Genomic DNA, 18,963 nt, shown 5'->3' on the forward strand with positions numbered 1-18,963 from the left:
CGCACATCCTCAGCACAAAGCGGCTCTGTGGGTGGTGACAGACTTTATTTACACTGTGCATGGGGCGCCCGGGGACAGCGGGCAGGACCTGCGTCAGCTGAAGAAGTAGGTGGAGCTCTTCACCTGCTGCAGGTCAAAGTCCCCTGTGGAGGGACAGGCGGGGGCATGAGCAGGCGGCGCAGGCCATGTGGAGGCCGCGCCTGCCCCGGCACCTTTCTGCCCATACCTTTCTGCGGCACGGATAACAGCGTCTCCAGCAGCTGCCTGGTGTCTGTCCCGAGCTCGGCTCTGGAGGAGGGCAGGTGGTAAGGGCAGGAGGGGAGGGCAGTGGATGAGGCTAGGCGGGAAGGGTCGGTCTGGCTCTGGCTCAGGCCACAGGGCGGCACCTCACCTGTCTGCCGAGCAGAAGCGCCTCACCAGAAAGGCGGACAGGTCCTCCAGGATGGGCTGGCTATGCAGCCTGATGAACTGCTCTCGGCACACCTGCAAAGCACGTGGGGCGCCAGGTTAGGCGGGGCCTGGGCAGCACCAGGGAGGGGGGTGGAGACAGACGCACCTGATTCATGATGGGGACGTCACACGCGTGTGTCCAGAAGCAGTCATGCACAGAGACGAAGGTCAGGCCCTTCCTGCGGCAGGGGCAGCCATGAAGGGGAGCTCGGCACAGCCCACCCCCCCACCCCCATCTACTGGGAGGGAAGGGTCAGGGTAGGGAGTCGCTCCTCAGCACGGCCGGCCGGATTCTTCCAGAGAGATGGGGGTGCAGTTTCCACCCACAGCACCATCCCAGGCCAGAGCCATGCAGATGGAGCACACAGCACCCTGAACCCCACTCAGCCCTGCGGACATTTGTGGCAGGACTGTCCACACCGTCTCCAGGCCCCACGCTGAACACAGGGCACAAACCCTGAATGACTTCCCTCTCTCCATGGCCACGGGGACCTTGTGTAGAGACCTCAAGTGTCCTCTTCCCCTTCAGGGCGACACCTCCCTTCCCTAGCACGAACATCTTGCTGCTCCCAGGACTTTGCACACACAGCCGCTCCCCACAGACTTGCAAGTACAGAGCCCACCCTGGCCTGACCCTGGGAATGGTGTCCATCTGCTGGCCTTGACCCACAGTCGGCAGGGGCCTGGTGTGCCGTGATGGCACAAGGACAGCAGTGCCCACCTGTAGCAATGCAGGGCTGTGAGCATCATGTGGCAGGAGTCCAGAGAGTGGATGAAGTTGGGCGGGAAGCCATTCTTCTGCTTCATCGTGTTGGGCTTCCTGGGGAAGTGTCCAGCCAGGTCGGGGGCTGAGCAGGGCTGGACCCAGAGCTCCCTCCCCAGAACACCCCCCCCAAGCCCCAGTGTCCCTGCTCACCTGGTGGGATCCACGGAGCTGTTCCAGGTGATGCTCTGGAGGCCGCCTCTGAGCTGCAAGTGGGGTGGCAGTGGGACCATGAGCCTTGTACAAGGACCAGCCAGGGGACAGCAGTAAGAGGGGGTGCAGAGGTTCACGTACCACCAACTTGGACTCCCGGTGGTAGGGCTGGATAATGGGAATGCCCAGGGGTGTGACCCACTCCACGGCTGAGCCCGCCTGGGCAATTAAGCGGGCGCTCTCGGTCAGCCAGTGCTGCGGGACACAGGCACCCACTCAGTCTGTTCCCACGGGGCCAGGGCTGAGCTGGGCAGCACAGACGGGACGCAGGGACACACCTGGATGGTCCGGGTGCTTGAGAAGATCTCCTGGAGGCTCTTGAAGACCAGGCGCACCAGGTAACGGGAGGCTTCCCACACAAAGACCTGGGGACAGGCTGGCGTCCACATCTGCGCCTCCCACGCCCAGCCTGGAGCAGTGGCCAGGGGACCCCTCTCCCAGCCAGTCCCAAAGCAGAGGCTCATGAGACCCCCCATTTCTGGAGTGGGAGCCCACAGAACCCTTCAACCCCGAGTGGGGGCTCTCTGGGGACTTTCAGATGAGGAAACAAGGCCTGGGATGCGGATGGGGGACAGAGCGGGTGGGGCTGGGCCTCACACCTGTGGGAAGTCACTGAGCTCGCGGAGGCGCTTCTCGATTTGCAGGCGCCCGCCGTAGAGGGTGACCCCGTAGACCACGGTCATGACTGTCTGCTTCACCACCTTGCGGCTGATGAAGCCCTCCAGCACCTGGGCCACCTTCAGCCCCTGCTTCGCATCCTGAGTGCGGAACACCTCCACCTATGGAGGTGGCAGCGGCAGGTGGTCAGTACTGTTGGGGAGGGGGTCCCTGGCTCCTGTCTCACCCAGACCCGGGGTCTGGTTCCAGGTCAGATGGGCTGAGGCTGTGGGGCCATCTGAGGGTCAGGGCCCACCTGTGCAGCCACCCCACTGTACACATCCTGTGGCTTGTCCGAGGCCATCAAGTTGACAGAGGCAGCGCCCACACTATCTCGGCCCAAGGCGGCGTAATGCTGCAGGCCATTGCAGGAGCCATCCTGTGTGGGGGCAGCCATGAGCCCAAACACCGCCCCCATCATATGCATGTGTCCCCCACCATGCAGGGGACCGGAGGACACATGCAGGCGTGGGTGACCCCAGAGCCAGGCCCACCACACCCAGGATACAACTGGGGAGCCCACAGCAGGGCCACCCAGTGCCCACCTGGTGAATGGGCAGATGGGACACATAGGCAGCAGGGTCTGGGGACCGCACAGCCCCAGCCACCTCCATGCAGCACGCCAGTGTCTGCCAGGGGTCCTCAGCTTCCATCCACCACTTCCGGCCCTACAGGGGAAGTGGGTGAGGGCAGGACCGGACTTCAGGGCCAGCTCAGGGGACATGGGCAGAAGAAAGGGACAGAAAGAAGGAACTGGGCTGGACTGAGCCCCCGGGTGTGGAGCCGACAGGAAGAATACAGAGATGGGTGGAGGGCCAGGGGTTTAGCTCAGTGGTGCAGGCCCCTGCCTCACACGCGCAAGGTCCCAAGTTCAAGCCCCAGTACCAAAAAAAACCAGAGATGGCTGGAGCCAGAGTGGATGAGGGGCCCCAAGGGCCGGAGGAATGAGGAGGAGACAGATGGGAGTAGGAGCCCAGCACACCGTCATGGGCTGGTCAGCTGAGTCCAGGATGTCATCCATCACGGTGTTGGCAAAGGCCAGGCGGACGCGGAGTGACTCACGCTTCTTGACCCCAGTGAGGTTGATCAGGTGGATCTTGAGCCAGTCAAGACCATGGGGGCCAAGTGGGCGGCCCTCAGCAAACTCCAGCAGGGCACGGGCCAGGTCGCTGCCCAGGTGATTGAAGTGGGGCGGGCAGGGGTAACTGCGGCCGCGGAAGTCCATGTTGTGCGGCAGCCAGAAGACCTGGTGCCGCAGGTGCTGGGCCAGCGACAGGCGGTACAAGGCCTCCCGCCGCAGGCCATGCATCTCCCGTGCGATCTTCAGGCAGCTGGCCACCTCCTGCCGCAGCTCAGCCTTGCGATGCGGTGAGGCATTGGGTGGCAAGTCCTCCAGCGGTGGACGCGGTGCCTCAGAGGCAGGTGGCGGTACACCCAGGCGCGCACAGCCCTTGTTGCGGAAGATCTCCAGCACCAGGTCCAGCACGCGCCCATTGACACGCCAGGCACAGTTGCCCAGCTGCGTGAGGGTGTCCAGGGCGCCATGCAGCTCGGTGGGCGGCCAGCTGTCCAGCAGGTTCTGGTGCTGCAGGGAGCCATCCACAGAGCGCATCAGCTTGGTGGGGCTCAGCAGGAAGCCTCCAGACTGTGACGAGGCCCAGGGCAGTGGGGGGCACAGCATGGGCATGTCGGTTGCCTCAAAGATCATCAAGGGCTCTGCAGCATCGTCCAGCAGCTGAATGAAGGCCGGGTGTGGCCTCAGGAAGCCAATCTGGGTGGGCGAGACAGGCAGGTGATCAGGCTCCCGCCCATGCTGCCCACTGACAGGCACCAGCTGAGAATGAGGAATAGAAGAGCAGCACCTGGGGATGCCAAGAGATTCCCCGGCCACGGGGCCTCAAGCCCTGCAACCTCAGGGCTGGGGAAGGGCCTGGCCCCACATACCTGGCGTATACCACGGAAGGTATACACGTGGTACAGCACAGGGACTGGCTGGGAGGAGGAGCTCTGAGGTAGGGCCAGGCTGGGCGGCAGCTGCACTGACTGCACCAGGATCTCTAGGAGAAGCTTGCCCAGTGACAGGAGCTCCATGAGGGGCCAGACCTGTGGTGGTGCAGGCTCGGGTGGCCCCAGCGTCTCCCAGTGCTGCCGTGGCAGGCAGGGCTCAGCCACCTACAGGAAGGGCAAGGAGGGCAAGTCAGGCTGCCGGCCTAGGCACCCAGTTCATGCCTGGGGAAACTGAGGCCCAGGACTTCTGTGCCTCCTCTGGAGGGGGAACAGAAGAGGAGGAAGGGAGGGCAGGCCGCACCTGGGTGTCAGAGGCAAGCAGCTGTAGGTACTGCATGTACCGCTGCTCCAGCGCCAGCAGCTGGCCACGGCACCGCCTCTGCTGCACGATGTGCCGCTGGAAGGTCTGCATGGCCAGCCGGTGCACCACGTACACGAACGGCTCGCCCTGGGCGGGCATTGTGTGCAGGAACTGGGGGCACAGGGACAGCATCAGCAGCCGCCTGCCCCCAGCCCTGCCCCCACCCAGGAACAGGACATCACCTGTAGGAGCATCTGCACCAGCTCATCCTCGGGGACCGTGCACAGGAAGGGGTAGAGCGTGGGATGCCCGTAGCTTGTGACCTTGGCCAGGTGGGCCTTGGCCTTCTGCAGCTGGCTATGCAGCTCAGACTCCCAGGTTGTGTGCAGGGCTGCCAGGGTCTTCCGCTGCGGGAGACAGGGCATGGGCTCATCACCCGAGCGCACAGGGCCATGGGGACAGTGTCTCGTTGGGACCTCACGGGACTTGGTATGCAGGCCCACTCTTACCGCCTCCAGGGTCTCCTGGGTTGGCGACAAGGTCTTTTCCACGGACTCAACATGGACGATGCTGGCCAGCTCCACACTCAGCTGCTGCTGGAACATGGCCTGCAGTGTCTTCAGGGGGAGGTGCAGCCTCGGGTAGGACACAGGGCCATCCTGTGGGCCCAGCGGGAGGTGAGCCCAAGGAGGCGCCCAGCCTGCCCCGCCCACGCAGTCCCAGCCCTGCCTCATGCAAGGGACTCCAGTCTGCTGCCCACGGGGTCAGTCAGGGGGAGTAGTTTTTTGTATCCTTGGATGCTAGCTGTTTTCTTTGCAGACCTGGCATGGTGTGGGTGTGTAACCTTCCAGAAACAGACAAGTTAAAAACAGGGACAAAGAGCCGGGGATTTAGCTCAGTGGTTTCGCAGCCTGCTGCACAAGCGCAAGGACCCAAGTTCGATCCCCGGTACCAAAAAATAAAATAAAATAAATTAAATTAAATAAAATATAGGGCCAAGATGGGCTGGGGATGTAGCTCAGTGGCGCCATGCCTGCCTCAGAAGTGCAAGATCAAGTTCGATCCTCAGTACAGGGGAACAAAAATAAGGACACGAGCTGGGAGTGGTGACATCGCCACCTGTAATCTCAGTGCTCAGGAGGCTGAGGCAGGAAGATCCCTGTGAGTTCGAGGCCACCCTGGACTGCATAGTGAGACTCTGTCTCAAGGGGAAAAAAAGACAAAAAGCCAGGCATGGTGGTACATGCCTGTAGTCCTAGAACTCAGGAGGCTGAGACAGGATTGCTGAGAGTTTGAGGCCAGCCTGGGTTACATACTGAGTTCAAGGGCAGCCTGAACGATGTATGTCCACACAGAGTGTGTGTACAGTTGTCCACAGCTAGAAGGCAAAATTGACCCAGGTCCATCCACAGACTGGAATATTACTCAGCCAGGACAGGAGCAAGGCTGTGACACTCGTCACGGCCTGGGATGGACCTTGGGAGCACCTTGCTCAGTGAGAGACCCCAGACACAGGACACACAGCGTGGGGCTCCTTGGACAGGAAATGCCTGGAACAGGGGATTTCAGAGATAGGAAGTGGAACTGTGGGTACCAGGCCTAGGGAGGGGATGGGGACTTCCTCTGGGGCAAGGGAATGTTCTGGACCTAGGTAAAAGGGGTAGCTGCAGGGCTGGGTGCTCCCTGAGCTATAATACTCTGGAAAGGCTGAAGGTTGGTGAAAGCCACCTCAGGCACAAGGGGGGGCTCGGCTCTGGGTCCTTGACCGTGCATGAGGCAGGGAAGGAGGAAACGAGCTGGTGGCAGCCAGTGCATTCCCAAGGGCAAGGTGGCCTGTGTGTGCTACCCTAGGGCTGCCACTGTGCCTGGGCACCGCCTCTGCCTGGCTCACCTTGGAGTAGACCTCCCGGAGCAGCGGCGAGGTGTTGACCTGTGGTGAGGGCTGTGGCAGCCGGAAGTCGGGCTTGGCCTTGAGCACAGCCCGCAGCATCGCAGCCCTCTCCTCGTTGGACAGGGTCTCCTCGTAGAACAGCTGCTCCAGCTGCACACCATCCTGGGCCATCTGCTCCAGACACCTTTGGGGGAGGTGGGCACACATGGGATGGGGCGTCCCGAATGCAGAGCCCTCTCCAGGGAACCTTGCACCCTCCTCCCATGTCTCACCCTGGAGGCCTCAATGAGCTTGCTGTGCCCAAGGGTGACAGCAGGTATCCACCTACCTTTGGATGATGGTGACATCCTGATCCACCCGCCCCATGCACTGCAGGATAGAGGCGTAGGAAAGCAAATCTGGGGTGAAGCCGTTGTATTTCATCATCCTCAGCACAGACAACAGTTCCTTGTAGGAACCCTGGGGACACCATGCCAGGGTGAGGGTCCCAGGGACAGTCCAGGTTCCCTCACTTCTTCTGCTCCCTGCAACCACTGGCTTGGGTGGGGGCAGCCAGGTGGACAGATGGTTCATGTGCCATTGGTGGGAGCTGTGTGCCCCTCAGGGGGCAGCAAAGACTGGTTAAATTTTTTTTTTTGGTACCGGGGATCAAACTTGGGACTTTGCGCTTTCGGTGCAGGCAGCAGAACCACTGAGCTAAATCCCCAGCCCTGGTTAAATTATTTTTTGAGCAGGGGATGGGGGCGCACACCTCTCATCCCAGCACTCCGGAGGCAGAGGATCACCGTGAGTTCAAGGCCAGCCTGAACTACAAAGCAAGAGCCTGTCTCAAAAAAAAAAGAAAAAAAAAAAGAAAAAGAAGCTTGGACAGAACAAGCCAGAAGAAAACCCAATACCATGGGAGCACAATCTTTCCTTTCGTTTTTGATCATTTTCAAAATTTCCATGTGACTTATATTTGAAAACCCTAAAGTAATTATCAAGGTAATGAACAAAGGACTTGTGAAGGGGCTCGCCTGTCATCCCAGCTTGAGGAGACTGAGGCAGGAAAACACCAAGCTCGAGCTCAGTCAGGACAACTTTGTGACTTAATGAAACCCTGTCTTAAAAAAATCGAGGCCAAAAAAAAAAAAAAAATCGAGGCCAGGGATGTAGCTCAGTGGCACAGCACATGCCTGGCAAGTGTGAGGCCCTGAGTTTGATTCCCTGTAACCCCCCCCCAATCAAACAGAAAACCCCAAAGGACTTCAACTGTGGGGTCACAAGCCAAGGACTGGAATGTAAGGGACAGGGCAGGCATCATCCTCTCCCAAAGGGCCCTCACCTCTCGAGCCCAGCCGAGCATGACGGTGTTGTACATGGCTTGCGTGATCCACCAGTGCTTGGACTTCGAGAAGTGTTTTCTGACCAACATGTGGTGGGCGAGGGTCACCTGCTCGGTGGCCAGGCAGCACTCGAAGAAGGCCTGAAACCTCTGCTGCCGTGCCTGCTGCTCCAGGTTCAGTGGGCCCTGTGGCTTGCTCCAGCTCAGATTCAGGGGAGCCACAGACAGCTGGAAGGGATCCCACTCCTCAGGCTTCTCTGCTAGTCTCTCCGTTCTGCCTTTCTCACTGGCCAGCTGCTCACTCACCAGTTGGGGCTCAGAGAGTGGCAGTTCGGCCATGGCTGCAGGCTTGGCCTTGGGTGCAGCTGTGACCAATGGCTTGGCCTTGGGTGCAGCTGTGGCCAATGGCTTGGCCTTGGGTGCAGCTGTGGCCAATGGCTTGGCCTTGGGTGCAGCTGTGGCCAATGGCTTGGCCTTGGGTGCAGCTGTGGCCAATGGCTTGGCCTTGGGTGCAGCTGTGGCCAATGGCTTGGCCTTGGGTGCAGCTGTGGCCAATGGCTTGGCCTTGGGTGCAGCTGTGGCCAATGGCTTGGCCTTGGGTGCAGCTGTGGCCAATGGCTTGGCCTTGGATGCAGTTGTGGACGTGCCCATGGGCTTGGTGGGGGATTTGGCCATGGCCATGGCTGTGGGCTTAGCTTTGGCTTTGGCCTTGGCCTTACCCCTGAGCTTGAACTCGGGGACCAGGAACTGACCCTTTGCCTGCAGCTTCTCCTGCAATAACTTTTGCTGCTTCTGTAGCATCTGCTGGTCCTGGTCCAGCTTCCTTCCCCAGGCCCCGGAGATCCTTAGCTTGGCCTTGACAGGTGGCAGGGTGCCACCAGCCCTGCCACTGTCAGCGGAGACTTGAGCCACCTCCACCCTCTTCACTGTCACTTCAGACACGCTCTCTGCCTGCAGCTGCCGCACCCGGGCCTCCAGTACTGAAGAGAGGGAAAGGGGACTCATTCAGGGCCAGAATACACGCTCCAGGATGCAGAAGGAACTAAGGTCATGCAAGTCTTCCAGGTCCACCCCTGACTTCATGCTTACACCCCACCACCTTGTCAGGGCCTCTCTATCCAGAGCCCAGACCAGCTCTGTAGTCCTCCAAGCCAGTTCAGCCACGTCTCCCCATCACTGGTTCCTCTCTCTCCAGGTGCCGAGGCTAAGCCCCTGGCATCTCCCATAATGCTAGGCCTCACTCTCGGCGCCTCTTGTTCTCCCCTCACTTGCTCTGCTCCAGCTCTGCCCGCTTCACTCTGTCTCAGGGCCTTTGCCTCTCCCTGAACACTCAGCTGACCCTGAGCTGCCTATTCCTAGTCTAGACCGCTGCCTGCTAATCACAGCCCTGCCTGTTAACACCCCACACTGTTTCTCTGCATCCTCGCTGGGCTGTTCTATACCACCAGAGAACGCCACACTGTCCAGTGCTGAGCACTGATCCTGGGAGACAGGCAACCCAGGCTCCTGTGTTCTCTAGTCACTTTTTATTGTTTTTGTTTGTTGGGGTTTTTTTTCCAGTACCGGGAACTGAACTCGGGCTTATGCTTGCCAGGCAGGCGTGGCGTCGCTGCTGAGCTCCAGCCCCAGCGCTGTCTGGTTTTTTTTGAGAGTCTTGCTATGCAGTTCAGGCTGACCTTGAACTATGTAGCCTAGATTGGCCTCAAACTCCCAGTGATTATCCAGCCTCAGCCTCCCAAGTGCTGGGATTACAAGTGTGCACCACCATGCCCAGCTCCAATCAAGTTTTTATCAAGTGACCAATATACAACTCTGCTTTTGGGTTTCTCTTTAAAGATCCCTTCTTTCCAGGCATGGTGGCACACATCTGTAGCCCCAGTACATAGGAGGCCAAGGGGACTGTCTTAAAAAGAAAGATTAAAATTAAATTTTTTTTTTGGTACCGGGGATCGAACTCGGGTCCTTGCACTTGCACAGCAGGCGGCAAAATCACTAAGCTAAATCCCCGGCCCCTTGAAATTAATTTTTTAAAAAACTCTTTAATATATCACACTCATTTGTCAACAATGAACTCATGGGCTATAGCTCTGGAACTCATGTGTGAATGGAGTTGATGTGACACCTCCAGTTTCTCCTTAAAGACTGAATGACAGCACTTCACATGGGGACCATTCAAAACAGCAAATTGTTGGGTGTGGTGAGATATGCCTATAATTCCAGCACTTGGGAGACTGAAGCAGGACAACTCCCATAAGTTCGAGGCCAGCCTGGGCTACACAGTGAGTTCAAGGCCAGCCTGAATTACATAATGAGACCTGTCTCAAAACACCAAAACAAGGGGCTGGGGATTTAGCTCAGTGGTTTCGCTGCCTGCTGCGCAAGTGCAAGGACCCGAGTTCGATCCCCCGGTACCAAAAAAAAACAACAAAAAAAACCCACCAAAACAAAACAAACCAGCAAGATCACCACCAGAAGACATAAAAATGCAAGAAACTTGGCACTAAACATGTCACATAAGCCTGGTGTGGTGGCACATGCCTTTAATCCCAGCACTCAAGAGGCTGAGGCAGGAGGATTGCCATGATTTTGAAGCTACCCTGGGCTATTCAATTCAAGGACAATCTGAACTACTTAGCAAGACCCTGTCTCAAAACAAACAAACAAATAAAGAGGGCCAGGGATTTAGCTACACCTGCCTCGAAGGCACAAGGTCCTGAGTTCGATCCCAGTATGGCAGAAAAAAAAGAAAGAACAGAACAGAACATGTCATATAAAGGACCTTTGCTTGTAATGCAAGTTGAGGGAAGGCAGGTAAGTACTTCACGGCCCTGGGAGTGGCGTGCGTCCCTCTGCACATGTCTGTGAGGAGTGGTTTCCACATTACACATTAATTTGGGTGAGCAGGTGGATGTACTAACACAGATTCCTGGAACAGTGAAACCCAACTGTACTTGCTGTCTGTTCTCTGCCTCTTCCACCAGGACCCCAGCCCATCTGCACATCTACTCAGCTGTGCTGGTAGCTGATGGCTGGAACTGGAAAGGGCTCAGAACAGATTTGCTGCAATGAAAAGATAAGAGTGATCTGGGTCCTCAGATTACTCCAAATCTCAAGTGCATCTTTGGAAAAAACAGATAGAAGGTGTGTGGAGAAGGAAATGAGGGAGAGGTGGTACTGGCTTTCTCCAGGGAAGGTAACATCAGAGCTGAGGCCTGGGAGAGAAACCAGCTTTGCAGGGAGCAGAGGAGAAGCAGGTACAAAGGCCCTGGTGCATGAGTGGCTCATCTTTCCCTCAGCAGAGAGGCCAGTGTTGGCTACAGTAGATGGTGGGTTCATGGTCCAGAGTGGGGAGATGTTATTCTGCTCATGAGAGGACAAAACTGGAGAGTATATGACTTGATTTAAGTTTTTGGAACTTCCCTCTGCTTAGAGGATGAGTCTGGGCCTTGCTATAAAACAAGTAGGCAGATAAGAAAGGGAACCCTGCTGCTGAAGGTGAAAGGTGATTGTACTTGTCTTTGCTCTCCTATGCTAGACTTTTCTGTAATTTTCTGTAATAACAAGTTCTTTCTATAGCCTCCCTCCCCCCTCCTCCTCCCTGGCTGCTGGCCTGCAGGAAAGGAAACCAAGATGCTGGACCCTGGCCTGGACAGGGGGAGAAAGCACAAAGACAACACACCTCCCTCTGATCAGGGCCCTGGGCCATCTTGTCAGCTAGATTTGGTCACCTAACGCTGAAAGCAGAGACAGGCAGTTGAGAGTTCAAATCCCAGCTCTGCACGTGTAGCTACACGTGGCCCTGGGTACCTCTCTAGGCTTAATTCAGAGCCTCAACTGTCTCCCTAGAAGACCGAGGCTCAGTGGGGCCCTGGGGTGGGGCAATCACACCAGCTCAGAGCCAGCCCCGCACACAAGGCCCAGGACACACATGGGATGTCTGATCAGTCAGTGCCACCCTATGCCACCATCCTAGATGGCCATGGGGACCACAGCCTGAGTCTCAGGGTTGTCTCTGCGTACTAAGAAGCCTGTTCCCTTCTTGTGGGGCCACTGTGCGAACCCAGGGGGTGACCCCAGCAGAGGATGGAGCTTCTTCTGCTTCCACTCACCCTCCAGTAGTTCTACATGGCCCCAGTCCTTCCGGCGTTCCTGCTCACAGGGGCTGGCAGAGGAGTTCCTTCTGGGACTCCAGAGGCCACCGAGGATCCCTGCGGAGAGACAAAGGAGGCTGAAGTGGGCCTGGGGGTCCTCACGGACAAATTGCAGAGTCAAAGAGCAAAGGCGCCCTATAGTCAGTAGTAACTATCAGATGTCAAGGGGTTAGGGAGCTTCTGATCAAGACTCAAAGGTCAACTTTCCCTGTGGACTCGCCTCAGGAGGCGGGGCCGGGAAACGCAGGTCTAGTCCGCGAGTTCCCCAGGACTCTGCAGGGCAAAGGGCAAAGGTTGAAAGCCGAAGGTCACAGCTGCGCGGCAGGAGACGCAGTGGCAGCAGAGTCATCCCAGGCCGTCGGGCTTCGGCAAGTTACCTTCTTTGGCCGTGTTGCAGGGGGGGCCAGAGGACCGCAACGCCCTGCTGAGATCCGCCGCACCTCGGCCCCAGCGCAGCGCAGCCATGCTGCCGCCCGGGCTCCTACACCGCGCACGCGCCTACACCGCCTACGGGGAGTTGTGGTTCAGCGGCCGACGGGAGCTGCGAAGGGTCACTTAGGCCGGAAGTGAGCTGCCAGAACCACAACTCCCCTGAGGCAGCGGGGCCAGAGGCAGCAAGGTTTGAGCTGGAGAAGCCTTCTGATTGGTATTTCCCTCTGTGCATAAGGAAAGGGCTGAACCACCGTTGCCTTGGCAATTTGCTTTTTGGGGTTTTTTGTTGTTGTTGTTTTTTGGTACCGGGGATCGAACTTGGGACCTTGCGCTTGCGAGGCAGGCGCCGGAACTACTGAGCTAAATCCCCGGCCCTGCCTTGGCAATTTGGGTGCATCTAAGGCCGTCTTTGGAAGGACCAGAATCTGGGTTTTTGTGTATGTGTGTGGTTTTTTTTTTTTGCTACCAGGGATTGAACTCCGGTCCTTGCCCTTGTGCAGCAAGCAGCGAAACCACTGAGCTAAATCCCCGGCCTTGTGTGTGTGTTTTTAAAACTATACTCATCTAGCCGGACGTGGTAGCACACGCCTGTAATCGCAGCATTCAGGAGGCTGAAGCAGTAGGATCACCACTAGTCCGAGGCCACCCTCAGCTACAAAGTGAGTTCAAGGCCAGCCTGGACTACATAGCGAGACTCTGTCTCAAACAAACAAAACAAAACAAACAAAACCTATAAAGTACACTCACCTAATAATTAGGACAGCGTTCTGCAATGAGATTCCTGTCCACATCCTTCATTGATCCAACAAGATGAGTGGGGGACTATTAATATCCTTACTTTATTGTGGAGGAAGTTGAGGTTCAGAGAGGTCAGTAAAGTGACCCAAAGATGCACAGCGTGGACATTAGGTAGATTAAAGGGAAAGTGCAGGTCTGTCTGACGCCCAACTGAAAAGCTGAGGGACAGTGGGGGCCTCGTGTTTCCTGAATATTTCCTCATACATAATATTTCCTTTCTCAGGCCTCAGTTTATCCAGTAATCCCCAACCATCCAGGGACAGGGGCGGAATGGAACGGGGAGCATGGATTAAATGGGCGTCTGATAAAAGGAATGAGAAGATCCCTGGAACCCAGATCCATCTCCAGCTTCCAGGAGACTCTGCTCCGGGAAGCCAGGATCTGAAGGGCCTGACCACCTAGTATATGGTTAGGGAAACTGAGGCCAATAACGGGGAGCTCTGGTATGTGAGGGATCCAGCTGAGGAACTGCTGGGGTGACTACAGTGTCAGCAAGTGCAAAGGCCCTGAGGCAGGGGCCTGTGAAGAGCTGGAGGGGCTGAGCTGAGTCAGGTGGGAGAAAAAGATGTCATGGGGAGCCCACTGGCCTTCCTCTGCTCAAGTTGCCACTGTCCCCAGTGCCTGTATTTCTATTTCCCCACCAGCCCAGGGAGGGTGGCACCTATGAACAGCACATTCCAGGCAGAGCCACCCATGCCACCTGCCCACCATTATGTCACCAGCCAGGAATGTGTCCAGCAGACAGCAGCAGCCGGCCTCACCTGCCCATCTCACCCTGGGATGCCTGCCGTGCTATGTGACTGCAGACCTGGCTCAGTCCCGGGGTCTCCTTCCTAACCCAGTGGACTGAATCAGCAAGGCCTGCTCCCCAGGGCCTAGAGATGCCCTCACACCCTGTGCGCTGGCAGAGGAGGGACCTTGGTGGAAGTCAAGACTTCTGGATTCTTTCTCTACTCTTTTTGTCTCAGATTCCACTTCTATTTAATCTGTTAGTTTATCCCAGTTTTTATGAGACAGGGTCTTGCTATGTAGTCAGGCTGGCCTCCAACTCATGGCCATCCCCCTGCCTCGGCCTCCCAAGTTATGAGATGACAGGTGTGCACCAACGCGCCCAGCTTTCCTCTTGGACTTGATTAGATCCCCTAACCATTATCTCCCTTAGCAGGAGTAATTCTCATCTCAGCTCCCCCGAAAAGCTCCTTGAAACATCCACGAAGAGCTCTGTCAGTGTCCACCTGTATTGGACTCAGCTCCTTGGGTGTGAGTTGTTCTTCGTATTGTATTTTCTTCTTTTTTATGTTTTCAGACAGGGTCTCTCTGTGTACTAAGTTGGCCTTGTACTGGCCAAGTTTCTCAGGCTGACCTTGAACTCACAATCCTCCTGCCTCAGCCTCCCAGTGCTGGGATTACAGGTATGCGCCACCACACCCAGCGTTTTCATTGTATTCCTTTGTGGCTTATTGTCACCATGGCAGTGTATGACACCTGTTTTTCCACTTCTGATGGTCATCTCAAATTTCCACATAAACCTTAAGTAAGGGAAATAGTAACATACAAGCCAGGTCGGGATGAACAGAACTAAGATGAGGGAATACAGCTGAGTGAGGTGATGCCCTCCTGTCATCCCAGCACTCAGGAGGCGGAGGCAGGAGGATCATAAATTTGAGCCCAACCTGGGCAACTTAGTGAGACCCTGTCTCAAAATAAAATATAAATTAAAAAGGGCTAGGGGTGGAACTCAGTGTGAAGGCCCTGAATTCAGCCTCCAGTACTGAGAAAGAAAATGAAAAAAAAGGGCCGGGGATTTGGCTCAGTGGCGCCAAGCCTGTCTGGCAAGGACAAGGTCCTGGCCGGGGATTTAGCTCAGTGGTTCCAGCGCCTGCCTCGCAAGCACAAGGTCCCAAGTTCGATCCCTGGTACCAAAAAAAAAAAAAAAAAAAAAACAGACAAGGTCCTGAGTTTGATCCCTAGTGCCACAAAATAAGTAAGATGTCTGCATTGAGAAAGATAAAGAATTTCTAGGCACAGGATCAGGTTCCTGGGGTGCTGGCACAAATTGCCACAAACTCGGTAATTTAAACCAACAGAAATGTGTTTCCTTGCTAGAGAAGTCCTGGGTCAGTGTCATTGGTCTGAGACCCAGGGCTGTGCAGGGCTGTGCTCCCACCTGTGACTCCAAGGAAGGTCCTGTTGCTTCTCCCATGTCTGGGGTTCGAGGAGTCCCTAGCCTTGTGGCCAGGACACCCCAGCATCCAGTATCTCATGGCCTTCTCCTCTTCTGTCTGAAGAATCTCCCTTTGTCATGTTGGCACACACCTGTAATCCCAGCAATCAGGGAAGCTGATGCAGAAGGATTACAAGTTGGACCCCAGCCTGGGCAATTTAGTGACTTAAGCAAAACCCTGTCTCAGAATAAAAAATAAAAAGGGCTGGAAGCCAGGTGTGGTGACACACACCTGTGATCCCAGCACTCAGGAGGCTGAGGGAGGAGGATTGCCTTGAGTTTGAGGCCAGCCTGGACTACAAAGTGAGATCCTGTCTCAAAATAACAACAAAACAACAACAATAACAACACACACACACATAGACACACACACACACACACACACAATAGTGCTGCGAATGGAGTGCAAAGGCTCTGGGTTCAATCCACAGTCCTGGGGGGACTCAGGTCAGCGAATTTTCTCAAACTGAACACATCTGTGTGAACAGGTGTTCCAGGAAAAGTAACAGCTATCAGCAGCCCCAAAGCCTCCTGGCGTCTCTGGAGCCCTTCCTAAAATGTCCCATCAGGGCGATTCCTTTTATGTCTGTCTGCTTTGAATTAGCATTGGTTGGGAGACTCACCTATGCTGTGTATGGAGGAGTCCTTTTTCATGGCTGTGTAGAATTCTGGTGTTAGGGTTTGTGGCAACACAATTACCCATTCTCCTGCAGATGGAAAGCAGAAGGAGAATAAAGAATTGGGGAGGGCCAGGGATGTAGCTCAGTGGCACCACACCTGCCTGGCAAGCGCAAGGTCCTGAGTTTGATTCCCTAACAATGACAAAAACAGAATTGAGGAGTTTGGGGCAGGGTGTTTAGGTGTTCATTGTATGATTCTTGTTCTTTTAACTGTTCTGTGAGCTTGAAGTCCTTCAAAAACTCATCAAAGGCTGGTTGTGTAGCTCAGCAGTAGAGCACATGCTGCCCGACAGAGGCCATGGCATAAAAGAAATTGTAATTAGCCAGGCACAATGGCTCACATCTGTAATTCCAGCTACTCAGGAGACGGAGGCAGGAAGATCTCAAATTTGAGGCCAGCCGGAACAATGTAGCAAGACCATGTCTCAAAATAAAAAGTAAAAAGGGCTGGGGATATAGCTCAGTCCAAGGCTCTGAGTTCAATCCCTTGTTCTGAAACAAATTAAAAGGAAAAAAAAGAAAATCACAAGGAAATGTCACTTTAACCCCTCCAGCATGGCTATAATTTCAGCAATAAATGGGTTGCCTGGCAAGTGTGAGGTACTGAGCTCAATCCCTGATACCAAAAAACAAAACAAACCAACAAACAAAAAAAAGCAATAAATGGGAAACAATGTGGAGAAATCAGAACCTCGTGCTTCCCTGGGAATGTAAAATTGTGTGGCATGGTAGAAAACAGTGTGGCAGCTCCTCAAAGGCTAAAAGTAGAGCCACTGTGTGACCAGGCATTTCGTGTCCTAGACAGATAGGTCTCCAAGAGAAAGAAAAACTCAGTCACATGAGGACTTGTACACAGATGTTCACAGCAGGACAATTCACAACAGCCGAAGTGGAAACGGCCTCAGTGTCCATGGAGGGATGAATGGACCCACACGGAGAGGTCCATCCACACCCTGGACCATCACTCAGCCAGGACAGGAGCAAGGCTGTGACGTTTGCCACAGTGTGGATGGACCCTGAGGACGTTGTGCTCAGGGAGAGTCACCAGACACAGAGGACACAGCGTTGGCTCCGTGGACAGGAAACGCCCAGGACAGGGGATTCCAGAGACAGGAAGTGGACTCGTGGGTACCAGGGCTGGGAGGAGATGGGTGACTGCTCATAGAAACAGATGAGGCTTCTTTCAGGGTGATGAAATGTTTTGGAATTAGAGGTGGTGGCTGCACAGCTTTGTGAGTGCATTAATGACACTGAATTGTCCACTTTAAGTAGGTGATCTGTATGGTATGAAGATTGTATTTCAATAAAGATATCATTAATAATTTACCTCAGGGCCGGGGATTTAGCTCAGTGGTTTCACCGCCTGCTGCCCAAGTGCAAGGACCTGAGTTCGATCCTCGGTACCAAAAAAAAAAAATTTACCTCGGACACCTAGGGCGTGTCCTGTGGGATGCAGGTGGGGACACTTCAGGGTGGGCTGTTTCATGGAGGGGTAGGGTATTGACCAGCATGTCACCTGATGATGTCCCTTTCCTGGCCCACTTCACAGAGGAAGAACGAGTGCGGATGTCAAGGGGGACTCCAGTACTTCTCAGGTGTTGCCTCAGGGTACGAGGTCAGACCTGGGTCTGGGGACCCCGAGACACTCAGTCCTGGGCCCGGAAACACGGTGATCGCCCAGCTGCTGTATGACCTTCGGTCAGGAAGCGTTGGGATCCCTTGAGCCACTGGAAAGGAATCCTGGCGTCTGGCAGGACCGGTTGCCCTCCTGAGGGCTCCCCAAAAGGGCAGGCTCTCAGCTGTCTTCACCCTGCTGCTATTTAAAGCTGCTGCCTGGGCCCAGGGACGCAGGATGGGGCTGGGGAGCAGAGGGAGGACTTGGAATCTGGGGCGAGTCCTGTGAGGGGGTTGCTCCGCCCAGCCTCAGTTTCTCTGCCTGATGGTGACTCCTCTTGGCTCTGTGTCCCTCTTGTAGCCCCCAGCACACGGTGGGTGATGAGGTGCCAGGCTGGGGTGCTGCATGCCTGGGGTGTGGCCGGGCGTGGGTGCAGTGTGGGTGTGAATGAGGCTGCCAGGGCCCTGCAGTTTGGTTGTCACCCAGACGTCTCCTCCAGCCAGGAACACAGGGACACACCCTCCTGTCCCTCCAGCCCATTTGGGAGAGTCGAGGTACCAGGGCCAGGAAGTGGGAAGTGCAGTCCAGGGCCAGGCTGCCACAGCTGACACACAGGCCGGAACCTTCCACCTCTGTCTCCACCGGGTCTCAGTTGCCCACATTGCCCCTAAACTCACTACTCTCTTGCCTCAGCCTCCCCAGTGGCTAGGGCGACAAGTGTGCCACCATGCCTAGCGCTGTCATCTCTTTCTTTCTTTTTGGTACTGGGGATCGAACTCAGGTCCTTGCGCTTGCGAGGCAGGAGGTGAAACCACTGAGCTAAATCCCCCACCCTCTGTCATCTCTTTCTGTCCAACACAGACTCTGTCCCTGTAACTTTCTGTGTCTCTCTTTATCTGTTTCTTAGTCTCTCCTTGTCTCTGTCTCTTTCTCTCTTGTCACTGTTTTGTTTTGGTTTGAGTTTTTTGGGACAAAGTCTCACTATACAGTTCAGGCTGGCCTTGAACTCATTATGTAGCACAGGCTGGCCTCAAACTCGAAGCGACCCTCCTGCCTCAGCCTCCCTAGTGCTAGGATAACAGGGGTGCACCACCGTGCCCAGGACTGTCTCTGCTCTTTGCTCTTTCTCCTGTAAGTCTCTCTTGTCTTTGTTTCTGGCTCTCTCATCTCTGTCCCTGTGTCTCTCTAGTCCCTGTCTCTTCGATCTCGGTCTCTCTCCCCTTGCCGACCCCGCCCCCTACCTCCGCACCTCCCGGGCCCGCGCCCGCCGCCGCCACCCGGAGATCTACACCTCGCCCTCCACTCCGCGAGACAAACAAACGCGCCAGGCGCTGTCACCAGGACCCGCCCGCTTGCCCCGCCTTCGTGATCCCATTGGCCCTCCACGGCCCACCTCCGTGCAGTGGCCCCGCCCCACGGCTCCCCATTGGCCGCTTGCTCTCGCCCGGCGGGCCGCC

General features: G+C 55.9%; 1 protein-coding gene across 4 annotated transcripts; it reads right to left on the reverse strand.

Annotated features, from left to right (window-relative positions):
- Positions 1-26: 26 nt before the first annotated feature.
- Polrmt (RNA polymerase mitochondrial) lies at positions 27-12,282 on the reverse strand. 4 transcript variants are annotated; one of them, XM_087201426.1, is made up of 21 exons: positions 12,135-12,282; positions 11,716-11,814; positions 7,607-8,586; positions 6,611-6,651; positions 6,283-6,466; positions 4,901-5,050; positions 4,634-4,798; positions 4,392-4,562; positions 4,028-4,255; positions 3,066-3,854; positions 2,629-2,751; positions 2,340-2,462; positions 2,026-2,205; positions 1,705-1,791; positions 1,508-1,621; positions 1,367-1,419; positions 1,172-1,270; positions 557-629; positions 392-483; positions 227-288; positions 27-143 (listed from the first exon to the last, which is right to left on the reverse strand). In XM_087201426.1, exons 1-21 carry the CDS (start codon positions 12,220-12,222, stop codon positions 94-96), a joined length of 3,951 nt encoding a protein of 1,316 aa, XP_087057552.1. In that variant the 5' UTR covers positions 12,223-12,282; the 3' UTR covers positions 27-93. The 4 variants fall into 4 exon arrangements, 3 of the variants coding, with proteins under 3 accessions (XP_087057552.1, XP_087057551.1, XP_087057553.1); XM_087201425.1 differs by having other exon boundaries at positions 6,611-6,741; XR_015447479.1 differs by lacking the exon at positions 1,508-1,621 and having other exon boundaries at positions 1,367-1,450; positions 6,611-6,741.
- Positions 12,283-18,963: the final 6,681 nt, after the last annotated feature.

Source organism: Heterocephalus glaber, unplaced genomic scaffold (assembly GCF_053883595.1).
Source record: "Heterocephalus glaber isolate CG9 unplaced genomic scaffold, H.glaber_assembly_v1.0 deba00001760, whole genome shotgun sequence".
In the NCBI taxonomy this organism is placed as follows: domain Eukaryota; kingdom Metazoa; phylum Chordata; class Mammalia; order Rodentia; family Bathyergidae; genus Heterocephalus; species Heterocephalus glaber.